This window comes from Canis lupus, chromosome 22 (assembly GCF_048164855.1).
Source record: "Canis lupus baileyi chromosome 22, mCanLup2.hap1, whole genome shotgun sequence".
NCBI classification, from domain to species: domain Eukaryota; kingdom Metazoa; phylum Chordata; class Mammalia; order Carnivora; family Canidae; genus Canis; species Canis lupus.
In genome coordinates this window covers 42,850,564-42,867,223 of record NC_132859.1, presented here as the reverse complement: position 1 = coordinate 42,867,223, position 16,660 = coordinate 42,850,564, and the positions used below count along the sequence as shown (strand labels likewise).

Sequence of the window (16,660 nt, the reverse complement as noted above, 5' to 3'; positions counted from 1 at the left end):
TTCACCAAATGCCACAGTCTTGGCCTCTGCCTGCCTCCTCCTCCTCTTCTGGCCAAGACTGCCTCTGCTTGGGGACAGAGGAAACACCTCCCATATTTGCTGACCCTTCAGTCCTTCTCTCTGGCACTTTCTATGGCACCTGTCCCAAAAGGCTTTGTCCAAAAAGGTCCTCAGTAAGTGACAGCAGAATTTGAATTTGTCCTGAGCAGCTCAAGAGAGGAGGAAAAAGGGAGGCAGTGGAGACCTCAGGGCAGAGTCCACACACACTGGCTGCTGGGCTGACTTTTGAGCTCCTTGTCCAATGCCCAGCAACACTCAGGCATGTCCAGAGAGCATCAGGACAGCTGTGATCCTCACCTCCTCTCTCCACTCCAATAGCCTGCTCCTGCCTCTCCACATGTCCCCCATGCCAGACCTTGGCAGATCCTCTCAGAATGTGGCAGTGAGGCAAGAGCATGAGCACTGGCATGAATTCAGAGTTCTGCCCCAGACCACCTGTGCAATGTTAGCTGTATTACTTATCCCTCTGAGTCATAAATCCCTCATCTACAAAACCAAGAAAATGGTATTATGTCATAGGTTTATGAATGAGTTCACATATTTAAAGTGCTTAGCATGGTGACAGCACATATTAATGCTCTTTCATAAGAGTCAGGACTGTGTCTTCTTCATCCCTGGGGACATGGATGGGTCAGGGCTCTTCCTGGGCCCTGAGTGGGCTCTTTCTCTCTGTATCTGCCTTAAGACTCTGTTGGAAAGAAATCTGAACTCTTTATGACCTTCTGATGTTATAGACAAGGAAACTGATGCCCAGAGAGAAGAGAGAGATTCTCAAGGCACTTGTCCTTTTAATGAAAGAAATGGACTTGAACCAGGAGTGGCTGAGCCTCCCTCCTAAGAGCTGGTGCTATGGTTTGGGTTCATGGAGTCATGGAAGAATGAAGAAGGACCTATAAATCATACTTGCCTTTCAAAGCTGGCAACAAGTGTTGCCTGCTCTGGAAGCTTTCCCTGACAACTCCCCTTTTCTCTCCCCACTAGGCTGGGCCACAGTTACCTTCATGCGCTGGGCTTCTGCTTAATCCCCTAGAGATAATCTGACAAGGGTGTTGATATACTCTAGAGCTACCAAACTAGACATTTAAATTTACAAAGAAAGGCCTGTGTCTTATTTTCTTACTATAGCACTAGATATAGAAGGGCTTGGTAGAAGTTGAATGAGTGAGGGAAGCCTGGCTGGTTCGTGGAGCATGTGACTCTTGATCTTGAGGTTGTGAGTTTGTGCTCCACACTGGGTACAGATATTACTTAAAAAAGAAAGTTTTTATATTAAAATTGAATGAGCATATAGCAAAGCAGATTTGTTCATTATAGATTCCTATAACAAAGATTCTCCCCTCCTGTGCTTTTCCCCTACTGATTCTATCTTTCTGTTGCATTAAGATTTCTGATATTGAGAGCCGAATTTCAGCCCTGACCATTGCAGGATTAAACATAGCACCGTGTGTGCGCCTTACAAGAAAACGAGATCAGAAGCAAAGGAACCAGGTGCGTTTGTCCCTCACTTCCTTTGTTGGAATATTGCACGACTTGGGAAATTTAGAAGATAAATACCTTTGCTTTATGAAGGTGTGTTGACTGTTGTGTTCTATTTGTAGGTACAAACCATAGACACATCAAGGCAGCAGAGGAGGAAACTGCCTGCCCCACCAGTGAAAGGTGTGCTTAAAATAAAACTACAGAGCTACCAAAGAATTAAGTCTGACTTATTTACTTTGAGTGACTCAGTTATCTGAGTTTGAGGACTAGATCTGATGGGGAGTTCTCACCCAGAAGTGCTCTTGTGAAGAATCCGTCTTGACTTGAATCCCCCCAAGAAGCAGACCCTGGGAGAAGGATGTGATTTGGGTAGTGATTCTAAGAAACACTGGTAGAAGAAGAAAGAAATGATACAGGGACAGAAATTAAGTCAATACAGTGCAATTTATTTATTTATTTTTAATACAGTGCAATTTAATTTGTAATTTCTCTGAGCAAATGAGGCCAAATCCTGCTCAGGACATCTGGGAGACAGTATTTACTGCACCTCAGAGTTTCCTGCCCAAAGAATAGGAAAAGGAGGATTTCAACTCTCAGCTATCATCCTCTGATCTTTACTGGGGAGAAGGCATTAATTCCCCGGTACTTCTTCCCCACTCCATGCATGAGCCAAGAGAGAGTGACAGTGCTTGCAGAAGCATTCTGTTGGAATGTGCTGGATGTCGGAATGTGTGGTGATGTCAGGAAAATGTGGGCAAGGCACCAGAGGCATCTAACACAGTGCACAACCCACAAGGGATTCTAGTGATGCTGGCGGTGTCATCCTCATCCCCTGGACATTTTCAACAGCTTCCCTAGATTCAGGAGCCATATATGATGATGTCAAGCTAGAATTTAAATCCACAAATCAGAAGAGTAGACAGAAGATATATGTTTAAGTCGTGGCTCCACCATTGTTTGCTCAACAAATATTTATTGAATGCCTACTTTATATCCCATTAAACCTCACATGATTGCAATGTATTACAGACCCATGGTCTTTTATTTGAAATCCTTGGATAAATACATGTTTCAGAATGTCTTGAACATTAGAAAGGTAATATGGCACATGTATTGTATATTTCCTAACAGTCCCCTCCTCATGGTGTCTGGGGCAGCATCTGACAAACCCATTAATGTCCTTGCAGCAAAGCACGAGAATGTTCACTCTCAGTGGAATGGACAAGGATTTTAAATGGCCATATGTCAGTGTAAGTCAGGTTTTGCCATTTGACAATTTGGGCCCCAAAGTCGTAAGAATTTACAGCCTTTAGAGACTTCTATATTCCAGAATTGCAAATTAGAATTTATGAATTATGGATGGTGTGCCTGGGTGGCTCAGTCAGTTAGGCATCTGACTCTTGATATCAATGGAGGCCTCTATCTCAGCATCGAGAATTCAAGCCCGGCATTTGTCTCCATGCTGGGCAGGGAACCTAGTTTTAAAAAAAAAAAAAAAAAGAAGAAGAAGAATTTATGAACTATGGTGGATTATCTCCAAGCTACTTTTTCCTAGAAAGCCATTTATGATTCTTGGATTTATTTGATGCATACCATAAAAATAATAACAAAATTAAAAGATTCTACAGTCAGACCTGCAGACTGAAGTGAGATACCAAGTCTAGAACCAAAATCTGGGTCATGGGGACAGCTGGGCTTTCTTCCTCAACACTTGGCCGAGCTTCTGGGTACCATTTATTTCCATTTGTTTCCTTTTAGCTGAAAACATTGAGGCATCTTCAGTGACCACCATGAAAACATTTAACCGCAACTTCATTCTCCAAGGCTCCTCAACAAACAGGACTAATGAAAGAAAAAGCACCACCAAGGATTTGATGGTAAGTCAGCTGTGTCGCAATGCCTATCACTTGCACTGTACATGATGCCTCCATTCTGTAGCCCTCCTGTCTGCAGCTCTCCCATCAGAGTCCCAGGCAGCATCCTTCATGCATGGTCTCAAGGTCGTTGGTTAGGGAGGTGGGGAGGAAAGGGGAGCAACTAGAAGCATAAGCACCCTGCCTGGTATTGCTAACCTCTTTGATATATGGATACATCCTCACAACTATATATCCAGCTCCTTGTAGGGTATGATATTAGAGAACTAAAAATACATACATAAGAATGTAAGGTCTGGGGGTGCCTGGGTGGCTCAGTTGAGGGTCTGCTATTGGCTCCAGCCATGATACCGGGGTCCTGGGATGGAGCTCCACATCCGGCTCCCCATGGTGAACCTGCCTCTCCCTCTACCTATGTCTCTGCCTCTGTCTCTGTGTCACTCATGAATAAATAAATAAAACTTAAAAAAAAAAAAAGAATGTAAGGTCTGGTTGAGATGTCAGAGTTTTCATCCTGTTTTGTTTTTTTTTTTAAGATTTTATTTATTTATTCATGAGAGACACAGAGAGAGAGAGGCAGAGACACAGGCAGAGGAGAAGCAGGCTTCATGCAGGAAGCCTGATGTGGGACTTGATCCCGGGACTCCAGGATCATGCCCTGGGCTGAAGGCAGGCGCCAAACTGCTGAGCCACCCAGGGATCCCCTTTATCCTGTTTTTGATCCATATTCACCCTTCCTTACATCTCTTGTTCACCATTAATTACTTGTGTTCCTGAAAAAAGTAAGCAGCTGCCCCTAAATGCAAAGAAAGGGACAGGAGATAATTTGCACAAATTCTGGAGATCATGTAAACAAGTCTAAGGAATTGTTTGCCTAAACACCAGCTGATGCTTCAAATTTTGGCAAAGGCTTGGTGCTGCTTATGTGGGAAGTAATAATCCAGCTAAACTGCCTCAGTGGTACCATTATGCTGAGGACAGGCAGTATCTGGGTGACAAAACTGAAGGAAGGGTAAGTTTATTCTGTTGCCTTTTATTCGTCACCCATCCCTCCCTTTCCCTTCCTCCCCCTCACTGTCCCTGTCCCCTGAGTGCAGGAGCACCAGGTAATGGCATGACGGTGGGCATGCCCTTGGGGTTACAAATCACTGCATCTCTGGGCACCACATGGCAACAGTGCTGCCCACTGCCTTTTCCTCACTGCTCAGCCATTACCCCTGACCTTTTAAAGTCCAATTACTTTGCTCCTGGCCATTACTTTACAAAGCTAAAAAGATGCATTATCGCACTTAAAAGGACAGACCAGTAGGGCCAGAGAAGAAATCTGTTATAAATAAGATAGTTAAAAGTATTACCTTTCATAGAGATAGAACAGATTAGTGGTTGCCAGGGGCTGTGGGGAGGGGCCATAGGAAGTAACCACTTCATAGGTGAGATGTTTTGTTTTAGAGGGACGGTATGCTTTCAAACTAGATGGAGGTAGTGGCCACCACATTGTGAGTGTACTAAATGCCACTGAACTGTTCATTTTTTCAGAGGGGGGAGGGGCAGATGGAGAGGGAGATAGAGAATCTTAAGCAGGCTCCATGTCCAGCAGAGAAGGCCAACATGGGGCTTGATGCTTGATCTCACAACCCTGAGAGTATGACCTGAGCCAAAATCAAGAGTCAAGAGCTTATCAGACTAAGCCACCTAGGCACCCCTAAATTGTTCATTTTTAAATGGTTAATTTTATGTTATGTAAGTTTCACCTTAAATTATTTTGAAAAATAAGCTACCTTTAGATAACACAGAGAGATTAAAAATGAAAGAATGGGCACTATTACTAAACAAATACAAACAAAAAAGAGAAGCAGCAATATTACTTTCAAACGAAGTAGAATTCAAGAGAAGAAGCATTCAGAGAAAACAAAGAGGGAGGTTATTTTAATTTTGATTTAAAATACAAGTCGTGACCCTTTCCTGATTTGGCATGCAACAGAGCGACACAATTTATTGTGCAAGGCCGGTGACTTTAAAATTCCCTTATCAGCCCTGGGAAGCCCAAGTACACCAAAAATAAATACAAATTAGAGCATGTGAATAAGGTATTTAATAAGCTTTAGTTAAGATATTTATCTTACAAAAAAAAAAAAGATATTTATCTAGCTTTGTAGAGGATTCACTTTCTTTCCAAGCATTAGTGGACCTTTTATAAAAGTTGATTTTTTACCAGCTACAAAAAAAAAAAAAACAAAAAACAAAAAAAAAACACCAACTCAGCAAATTCCAAAAAGCAGGAAGCATAAATGATCATCTATGACCTCAATGCCAGCAATAATCTCCAACACAGCTGTCCAGTAGAACATTACAAAATGATGGATATGTTCTCTATCTGCAACATGCGATATGGAAGTCACTGAGCTATGTGTGGTTGTTGAGTGCTTACAAATGAGCTACTGCCTCAGAGGAACTGATTTTTTAATTTTATTTCATTTTAATTAATATAAATGTAAATAGCCATATGTGGCTAGTGACTGTCATAAGGGACAGAGCAAATTTAGAAAATTAGAACAAAAGTTAAAATACACAGAAATTCTACTTGGAAATTAGAAAGCACGTGCACCCACATACACAATCATACACACACACACACACACACACACACACACACACATTTCCAAGTAGCTACTGAACTAAAGAGCAAAGCAAATCCACAGAGCACTTAGAAAATGAAAACAACACATGTATCCGGGCACCTGGGTAGCTCAGCAGTTGAGTATCTGCCTTCTGCTCAGGTCATGATCCCGGGGCTCCGAGATCAAGTCCTGCATAAGGCTCCCTTGAGGGAGCCTGCTTTTCCCTCTGCCTATGTCTGTCTCTCTCTACGTCCCTCATGAATAAATAAATAAAATCTTTTTAAAAATTACATATATCGAAATACATATAAAAATACACTGTCACATTCATAGTATTAAATATTTTCTTCATTATTAAAAAAGGAAAAAGCAAAAAAAAAAATGAACTAGACATTGCATTCCATACATCAAAGATCAAGACAGAAACCAATTAGTTCAAATCAGAAAACTGCAGAAATGGTCATAAATCCAAGAACTTATTCTTTGGAAAAATATAAAACAGAAAATGTTTTGTAAGCCAAGTCAAGAAGAAAATAAATAAAAATAAGAGATTTTAACAGAGATGTAAATTTTTTATTTAAATATGCAATGTACTACAGAACACTTCTGAAAGAAATTGAGGAAGACACGAGATGGAAAAACATTCTGTGCTCATGGATTGGAAGAATAAATATTGTAAAAATGTCAATGCTACCCAGGGCAATTTACAGGTTCAATGCAATCTCTATCAAAATACCATGAACTTTCTTCACAGAGTTGGAACAAATAATCTTAAGATTTGTATGGAATCAGAAAAGACCCCAAATAGCCAGAGGAATATTGAAAAAGAAGACCAATGCCAGGGGCATCACAATGCCAGATTTCAGGTTGTACTACAAAGCTATAATCATCAAGACAGTGTGGTACTGGCACAAAAACAGACACATAGATTAGTGGAACAGAACAGAGAACCCAGAAATGGGCCCTCAACTCTATGGTCAACTAATATTTGACAAAGCAGGAAAGACTATCCACTGGGAAAAAAAACAGTCTCTTCAATAAATGGTGCTGGGAAATTGGACAGCCACATGCAGAAGAATGAAACTAGACCATTCTCTTACACCATACACAAAGATAAACTCAAAATGGAGAAAAGATCTAAATGTGAGACAAGAATCCATCAAAATCCTAGAGGAGAACACAGGCAATACCCTTTTTGAACTTGGCCACAGTAACTTCTTGCAAGATACATCTATAAAGGCAAGGGAAACAAAAGCAAAAAATGAATTATTGGGACTTAATCAAGATAAAAGCTTCTGCACAGCAAAAGAAACAGTCAACAAAACTCAAAGACAACCTACAGAATGGGAGAAGATATTTGCAAATGACATATCAGATAAAGGGCTAGTATCCAAGATCTATAAAGAACTTATCAAAATCAACAGCAAAGAAACAAAAAATCCAATCATGAAATGGGCAGAAGACATGAAAAGAAATTTCACCAAAGAAGACATAGACATGGCCAACAAGCACATGAGAAAATGCTCCGCATCAAATCAAAACCACAATGAGATACCACCTCACCCCAGTGAGAATGGGGAAAATTAACAAGACAGGAAACCACAAATGTTGGAGAGGATGCGGAGAAACGGCAACCCTTTTGCACTGTTGGTGGGAATGTAAACTGGTACAGCCACTCTGGAAAACTGTGTGGAGGTTCCTCAGTTAAAAATAGAACTTCCCTATGACCCAGCAATTGCACTACTGGGGATTTACCCCAAATATACAGATGCAGTGAAATGGCAGGACACCTGCACCCCGATGTTTCTAGCAGCAATGTCCACAATAGCCAAACTGTGGAAGGAGCCTCGGTGTCCATCAAAAGATGAATGGATAAAGAAGCTGTGGTCTGTGTATACAATGGAATATTACTCAGGCATCAGAAGAGACAAATGCCCACCATTTGCTTCAACGTGGATGGAACTGGAGGGTATTATGCTGAGTGAAGTAAGTCAATCAGAGAAGGACAATCATCATATGGTTTCACTCATACGGGGAATGTAAGAAATAGTGAAAGGGATTATGATGGAAAGGAAAGAAAATGAGTGGGAAATATCAGGGAGGGAGACAGAACATGAGAGACACCTAACTCTGGGAAACAAACCAGGGGTGGTGGAAAGGGAGGTGGGTGGGGGGTTGGGGTGACTGGGTGACGGGCACTGAGGGGGGCACTTGACGGGATGAGCACTGGGTGTTATGCTAAATGTTGGCAAATCGAACTTAAAAACAAATGTAAAAAACAAATAAACAAACAAACAATACAGGGCAGCTGCTTGGCTCAATCAGTAGAGCATGCTACTCTTGATTTCAGGGTTGTGGGTTCAAGCCCCACATTGGGTGCAGAGATTACTTAAAATCTTAAAATACACACACATATGTATATATATATATATGTATGCACACATATATATACTTATATATATTTACATACAATGTCATGTAAATCTATGCTAATTAATTTTAATGTCTGAATTCTAATAAAATCTTATTTAAATCAGAAATTACTAAAAACTTACTGAAATTTTAAAATTTAGTAAAATTTGGGCACCTGGGTGGCTCAGTCAATTAAGTATCTAACTCTTGATTTTGGCTCAGGTCATGATATTTGGGTCAAGAGATGCAGCAGTGTGGCATTCCACTTAGAATTTTCTCCCTCTGTCCCTCCCTCCCCTTGCAAATGTGCCCTCTCCCTCTCTCTCTCTCTCTAAAAAAATAAATAAATAAATAAAAGGGAGTAGATATTTTTGATCCCCTCTTCCTGCCTTTGTCAGGTGGCTGATGACAGTGCACTCCTTGTCTCCCCACAGGAGCCCACTCTAGAGTCTGCTGTGATGTATTAGTGCCATGGAACTCCACTGCCACTGACCCACTGCCTCTGGCCGTACACGACAGTGCCTTGACCCAACAGCCATCGAATACTGTACGGATTTCCACCTGAGGAGAGGGCCTGGGGAGGCCATGGTGCACCACTGCACAGGGCTGCCCTGATACCTCACCCAGAAAGCAGTCCCGGACTTGTGCACTGTGGTTTGTCCACTCTCTGCCTTAGGCTCCCAGGGGAATCCAAGACAGAAAACCGAGAGGCTGGCTTCCAACAGTAGAGCTCCGTGTTCAAAAGATGCATCTTTTCCCTGTTCGCTTTGCTACTGTCTGTTGTCTTTAAGATCTTTTTCTTTCTTTCTTTCTTTTTTCTTTTTTTTTTTTTTTTTTTTGATCCCTCTGATTCAACTAGAAGTACATGTGAAGAGTTATCTGTCCGAAGGAAAACTATTGGGGGGGGACGGAAGGAAGAGAGATGGGTATTATCATTTAATTTATCATCAGTTCTTACTAATCTCTCGCAAGCATCTTTGTCCCATGGGTACTAAGGTAAAAAGTACAAATGCCCCCTGTAGTGAACATCCAGACTGTCCCATTTGGGGAGCACACACCCAGCAAGGATGAGGGTCTCCCTTCAGCCACTGCCTTCCTGGGAAGCTCCTACCCACCCACCCCCTACAACCAGTCATTCCCATCACTTTGCCATCACAAGCCACAAAATGGAAAGCTCTGACTCACCCATGCCATGTCCAGGTCTATCAGAAATATGGTCTCATTGAGAATTCAGGATTCTTTACTGAACCTATTGGCAGTTTCCCCACTCTGAAGGGGAAAGGAGCTTGAGAAAGCCCATCATTGGCTTAACTTAGGGCACTGTCCAGAATCCACATGCAGTTTAGCAATGACCACATCTAATGGGGTTTAGGTAAATGGATTCTTGCAGACAATGACCACGTTGAAAAAATGTTGTCCTCCAAAATTTATTTCCCAATAAATATTCAGCAAAACAGTAGAATGACCTTAAAGATAACAATGGTTAAAGAATCGCCTTGAAAAACTTACAGGCATGAAAAAAGCAAGGATAAACTGAATTTAATGGACACAAGAGCCGACACAAGCTCCACATTTGTGGCCTTGAATGCATGACTATGTAGAGTGTGTGTGTATAAAAGCAAATGGAATGGAACTTCACTCAATGAATTAAATCTGTCCCTGATACATTCTGAATCTAAGGAAGAGAGGAAATGAGAGTCAAGGGGATAGTTCGATCAAAATGTATTAAATGACTGCTTTCAGGGAGGTAATTTCTTCTCATTTTAATCCTTAGAGCAACTCTCTTCAGTAGGTATCCCCATTTTTCAGATTTGGAAACAAAGAGGGCCAGAGAAATTAGTTTGCTAAAGTCACACCTTGAAGTTAAGTATAATCGGAATGCTTCACAAAAGCCTCACAGTTTGTTTCAACTTCTATATTCTTTTGCTGCTATGCACATTCCCAGACCTGATTTGCTGCTGAGATGTGTGTTATGATCCCTTCCTGATGGGGGTCTACCTATCTTCCAGTGATACTCCCTGCTGACGCTGTGTATGTGTTATCCAACAGAAATGACTCCTTTGAAATAAAGTCAGTCTTTGGCTTTTTGTTCTGTTGGTGTGACTCAAAGCAGACAAATACAAATTTTAAAAACACAACAAAAAAAGATCTGAGTTCCAAAAAGAATGTTTTCTTTAAGACGCATGAAAAGCAACTATTGTTGTGTTACAGTGTTAAAATATTCAGTTTCCTTTGACAAAAATGTGTACTGTGTAAGCCTTGCAAAAAAAAAAAAAAAAAAAAGAAGAAGCCTGCTCTATGGCATTTGAAATTTTATAAAGGTTTCCTTGTGCCAAATAAGTGCAAAGATTTAATTTACTATTAAAAACCATAAGCATATGTTATAGTTTCAGAAGAATTATTTTGTCATCAAGTGATTTTGATCTTCAGTGTCAATATTTATATTTAGATTAATTTTTATAAATGAAAATATTTTAATGGTTTAAGAAAATGAGGACAATAGGACCATATCTTTGATGACTTCTGAAAGTTATGCTTGCCTTCATGTTATCTGCACATTGCCAAGAATTACTGTCAAGAGAAATGATAAAGAAGTAAAAGTCATTTATGAAAATAATGTGTGTGAGTGTGTGGTTTTTTGGGGTGGGGGAGACTGGGAGTGCAGAGCGGATAGAGAAAGAAATCAATGGTCTGTCATTGGAGGGGCCGACATTCAAAGCTACTGTTGCGCCGCACCCGTTCCTTCCAGTAATACCACTTGCTTCTCCATTGCTCATTGTCCTGGGGCAGAATTTTCCAGTATAAGACCAGCAGCTCTCAAAGCAGGCGGGCAGGAAGGGGACACCATGAATTTATCCCTCACAAGACCTCTTTGATTGTCATAACTTGGCGAGGGTTGCTAATGGCATACAGCGGATATTGGCCGGGAATGCTGCTAAACACCCTATGATGCATAACCACCTGCAACCAAGAATTATCTAATGCAAAATGTCAACAGTGCCAAGACTGAGGACCTTAGACCCTGGAAGTAAGACATGAACAGAGAGGCCCCTGCCAGTCTCTGTGGGAACTATGTAGTTACACAGGAAGTAGGACCATGACTTTCCCAGAGTCTTTCATAGGCTCAGTGGCAACTGTTGCATCTCTGAGGCGGGGCTACACTGACACTGGCCCTTATCATCCCCAAGAAGGAATAGGAACCCTCCTTCAACCTGAAATGAATGAGTGAATAGTAATACTAATAGAAGCCATGGGCCTTTGCTGCCTGGTGGCCTACCACACAGTGGTACTCAAACCGAAGTGGACATCAGAATCACCTGTTAAGACAAATTTATGAGATTCACCCAGTCACCCCCAGTACTCAGTCTACATTTCTTACACTACTATTCATGTGCCTGGCATGACAGTGTTTGCAAATCATTAATAGCAAACAAGCTAACCTTTAGGTCGACAGGGCATTTCAGGTGGCAAGAGAATAACGTCAGTAGACCCATCTGAGGTCCTCTTCAGAGGCAGCATCTCTGGGCTGGAATTCCTGATTTCTCCATCCTTCTTCCCCATGGCCCCACCCCTACAGAATAGCAGGACATGTTAAACAGTAAAGAGAGTCCAGTCACACTCAAGGGGCAGGAACATTCCACCTCTCTAACCCAGAAGCCCCCACATCTTATGTTGAGCAACCAATCTCCCTCTGAATATTGAAGAGAATCCATTTGAGCCAACAATTTTAATATCAAAAGTGATGGACATCTATACTCACTCATATGTTGAAATTTTACAGCTTTTCTTTCATCTGGGGTAAAAAGGAACAGTGTAGCAACGATATTTTCCCCTAAGAAATAAGTGCTTGATTTGCCATGACAAAAAAAATAAGTAAATCATAATGTGACCTAATATTCAAAGCACTTGAAAGCTGCTAGAAAAACCTAGGTTCCACTCTTAGACTTTCCATTTACTAGCTCTGTGGCTATTGCCTTGTACGTGAAATGGGTTACAAAAATTTTCCTAATGTTGTTAGAAGTTTAAATGAAATAACCCATGAGGAAACTCAGTAGAATCCTGGAGTACTATAGGTACTACTGTATACTATAGGTATATACAGTACATATCTGTATAGATATATGGTATATATAGTATATTATAGGTACTTTTTCTCTTAGGACTAGAAAGTCATTCAAATATCAGCACCATGACTTAGGGAAAATTCTGTGCCTCAATTTTCCTACTGTTAGTAGAAAAGATCATTGTTCTACAAATATATGCTCCTTTACACTCTAACTCTGAGAGAAGTGCACTACCCTTGACATCGGGCTTAGCCACGTGACTTGCCTTATGGCTGGTGGAACATACTTCTCTTAGTCCATTTGGGTTGCTATGACAGAACTCCAGAGACTGAGAAGTTTATAAACAACAGAAATTTATTTCTCACGGTTCTGGAGGCTGGAAATCCAAGACCAAGGTACCAATATGGCCAGGTGCTGCTGGAAGCTGTTGCAGACTGCTGACTTCTCACCTCCCAAGGTGGAAACAGGTGAGGGATCTCTTTGTAGCCTCTTTTAAGAGCACACTGATCCCAATTGTAAGGATGGACCCCTCATAACTTAATCACCTCCCAAAAGCCCCAACTCCTTATACCATCACCTGAAGGGTTAGGTTTCAACATATGGATTAGGGGTGCCTGGGGGAACACAAACAGACCATAATATTCTCCAGCCCTTCGTTTGGACTTGGCCACATGACTTTCCCTGGTTACTAAGATGTTAGCAGAAGAGCTACATACAGGGCTTGAAAAATGTTTAAGGAATTGGGTTTGTCCACTTACATTTTGCCATTGACTGTACGTACACCACAGCCAGCGCACTTGTCCAAGGTACAGACTCAGACCCAACCAACCTGCAGCTTGTGGCCAAGCTCAGCTGAGCCCAGCTGAGGGGAGCAGAGCCACCCCACCAACCTTTAGACGTATTAGCAAGAATAAGCCATCCCTCTTTTAAACCACTGAGTTCTCTTTTAAACCACTAAATAAAAATAGTTTATTACACAAGAATAATTGATACATTTCCTGAAAAATTCATTTTATCACCTTAGATTAATCCTTCTGTTGGGGGTGAAATGAAGATGAGTGACTGGCAAAGGTAAAATCACATACCAATATGAAGGATGTATAAGCAAAGTATTGAACTGCTTGGTTTTGACATTTCACAATTTATATATGAAATTTCTGTTCTGTTTACATGTTCCCCCAAAATATAGCACCTCTTGTTCTCTTTGTCCCTTGCTTTCCCTCTTGCTGTGTGTGCATGTATTGATCTTTCTGAAGGGTCCTCTAGGCACTGAAATTTTTGATAAAATACTAAAGCATGGGAGACATTTGGTGTGTTCTTTTAAAAATAACTTCTCGCACAACTACTCCATTTTCTCCCAGGGGAACTATTTCCCATGCACAATTTGCATTTTACAGAACAGTTGGTTGTGTGAGCCTTCTGTCTCTGCAATTGAATATAATTATGATAAAGCACAGGTATATGGAGTTGCATTTTAAAGAGATTTCAAGGGGCTAGAAAACTTTAATATCCATTTCAAACATTGGAAACCTCAAAGAAGTTATTTAGAGGGATCTAGTTTGGTAGAATCAAATCCTACAATATGGAAAACTATGTTTTATATCAAAGCTATCATGTTTGATAAAGATGAAAGCTTTAAGCTGTGCTTATTGAATGCTAATGTGCAAACAAATTCTGCTTCAGCAGGTCTGAGGTGGGGGCAGTACACGATGCTGCAATTCTAACAGGTTCCCTAGTGATGTCCATGCTGCCAGCCACTCCTGAGCATCGAGGTTCCATGGAGTCCCTCAGACGGCCACTTGCAGGATAGAAGCCAGTTACCCACAGCATACCCTGTTCATTAGCACCTCTTTTCTGACTACCCCTCCCTTCGTTTACTCACATTCCCCCTCCCTCAGCATGTATCCTGGGGTCACTTCCCCAAGGAACTACTAAACAGAGTCTCCTTTGGGGAAAACCCAAACTAAGACATGCCCCGCAAATGCATGTGCCTGTTTGCATATTTTTCCTGCACTGACCTGAAAGCTTCTTCAGGAATTGGTTTGATTCATCCCACACAGAGCCCAGCACAGAGCAGGTGCTTGAAACAAATGTGGTTCATCTAGGATGGCCAAGGTGGTCCCGGCTCTAGGCTGTGTGGTTGCCCCATGCCCATGTGACTGAACTGAAAATTATGCAGAACAGGGAGCAGTCACTCTCATGCCCATCCAGGGGTTGGAGTGAGCATCCTCACAACACTGAAGTGTACGGGAGGGATCTCAACACCAACATGGAGGAGCAGGAGGCTTCCCCAAACCTTTGCTTCATTCTCATCCCTCTTCCAGACAGTAGGGAAATCCCACATAGCAATAAACAGCCCAGGCTTCTGCTCCCTTGAGTCTGAAAGAACAAGCCCTAGATGAGCATCTTGTGAGCCATAGATGCTCACAACTCGTGGGTCCCAATGAGATGCCAGTCAGTTTGGCTTAGTTTAGCTGGGCCTCTTCAAATAGTCTCCAGGCTGAGTAGGAGTTAACACAGAGTTCTTGGATGCAATCAATCAACCCTTCCTGCCATCACTGATAAGGTGGGAAAACTTTGAGATGCTCACTTGTTTCACTGACTTCTTTCAACAAAGCCTATGTGCCTAGCCAAGACCCATATTTTCTCTGAGTGGATCCCCCTCCTTTATTCTTTCCCCACCCAAAGCCAGAACTTCAGGAACTTAATGGTTAAAGTAGTAGTCCAAAGTGGGGTGCAGATGACACATGGGTTGTGGAGATGGTCAGTGGAGGCAGGTGAAAGAAAATATTAGAACTTCTATTTATACTTATTTTTTCTAGAAGTAAGTTTACCAGTATGAAAATGCCCATTTTGAGCATGCATTGTTAGTTTTTACTAATAGGATATGCAGCCAAAAAGGTTTGGAGACCACCTACTAGTTGGAAAACCAGTACACTTCTGATGACTCAAATTTCCCCCTCCAGCTGTCCCCACCCGTGCCCTGTCAGGGATAGTGCTAACTCTCAAGAGCTTACCCAGTGCTTGAAGGGCAGCTGAAAGCAAGGAAGAGGGAGGGAAGTCATCCCAAGGGCCCCAATCTATCATTTTGGCCTGGGATGGCTGTTGCTCCATCCCTACTCTCTTCCCCAGTCCAGGGAGGGAATGTCTTACCATCCAACTATCTTAACTGAACTTCTGAAAAATATCCGCTTATTTTTGTCCAGAAATAACCCAATGGGCAGCCTTGAGGTGGGGGGATTTCTAATCAAGTTTTCTTGTGGTCCTCTGAAGTGGACCCATGTTAAATCTCTGCTAGTAGAGGTAGCACTGGGAAGCAGATGAACTAGGCAACAGCCTCCCCCCTCTCCAGCTCTGCCTCCCTTGATTTATTGTACCCAGAGCCCTCCAGTCAGGTGGGCTCAGTTGTTCACAACCCAGCCAACCTGAGAACCTCTGGGAAGTCTACTTATGCCCGAAAAAGGCACCAAACATCCACACATCTGTCATCTCTTAAAATCTTCCATGAGTCTGGGAGAGTTTGACTCTGCTATAATCAGAGCAATTTGGAGAGTACGCCTTTGGCACTTCCCAGACAGCCCCAACAAGTTTGCCAAGTTCTGTCTGTACTTGCCCAAAAAGTTGGAGAAGCAGGCCCGAGAGCCTGGTGGCCTGAAGACCATGAGAGCCATCTGTGTTCTTCTCCGTGTGTTGTGTGTCTCAAATGAAAAGGAGCAATGCTGGACCAGAACTATGATGTGCCACAACCATGAGGTGTTAGGTAGTAAGATGACAGGATAAAAAGGCACGTAATTGTTGTTCATTGAGTAATATGGCTATTACTTAACTGAAGATAAGAGGGCAATTTGCAGGCAGTGGGGGTAGTAAGGATTTTCTGTTGCACTTCCATCTTCTGCATGTCTGGTAATGACAATAACTTGCATTTTCAAGCCTGTCTCTTCTGATTTATTCTTCCCTACTCTTTTCTTCATTTCATGACAAATTCACTCAGGAGTCAGAAAAGGATTTCCACCTTGAAGGAAAGGCCAGTCTTTAAAAGCGGAAGGTTGGATGAGTATTCTTTGCCCTGAAAAATGTAGACCATGTGTCCTGAATGCTCTGCTGAGAACAGATTCTGTGAATGAGCATTTCCACATCATTTGTAATTTGGGTC

The 16,660-nt window shown here is 41.9% G+C and overlaps 1 protein-coding gene across 7 annotated transcripts in view; it reads left to right on the top strand.

The window, feature by feature from the left end:
- The window catches only part of MYRIP (myosin VIIA and Rab interacting protein), a 360,876-nt gene extending 349,816 nt beyond the window's left edge, over positions 1-11,060 (top strand). For all 7 annotated transcript variants that reach the window (XM_072793244.1, XM_072793246.1, XM_072793248.1 and 4 more), the window contains 4 exons: positions 1,444-1,548; positions 1,659-1,719; positions 3,298-3,416; positions 8,878-11,060. In XM_072793244.1, coding sequence (XP_072649345.1) covers positions 1,444-1,548; positions 1,659-1,719; positions 3,298-3,416; positions 8,878-8,910 — 318 coding nt within the window. In that variant the 3' untranslated portion in view covers positions 8,911-11,060. The remainder of the gene's footprint in view (positions 1-1,443; positions 1,549-1,658; positions 1,720-3,297; positions 3,417-8,877) is intronic.
- Positions 11,061-16,660: the final 5,600 nt, after the last annotated feature.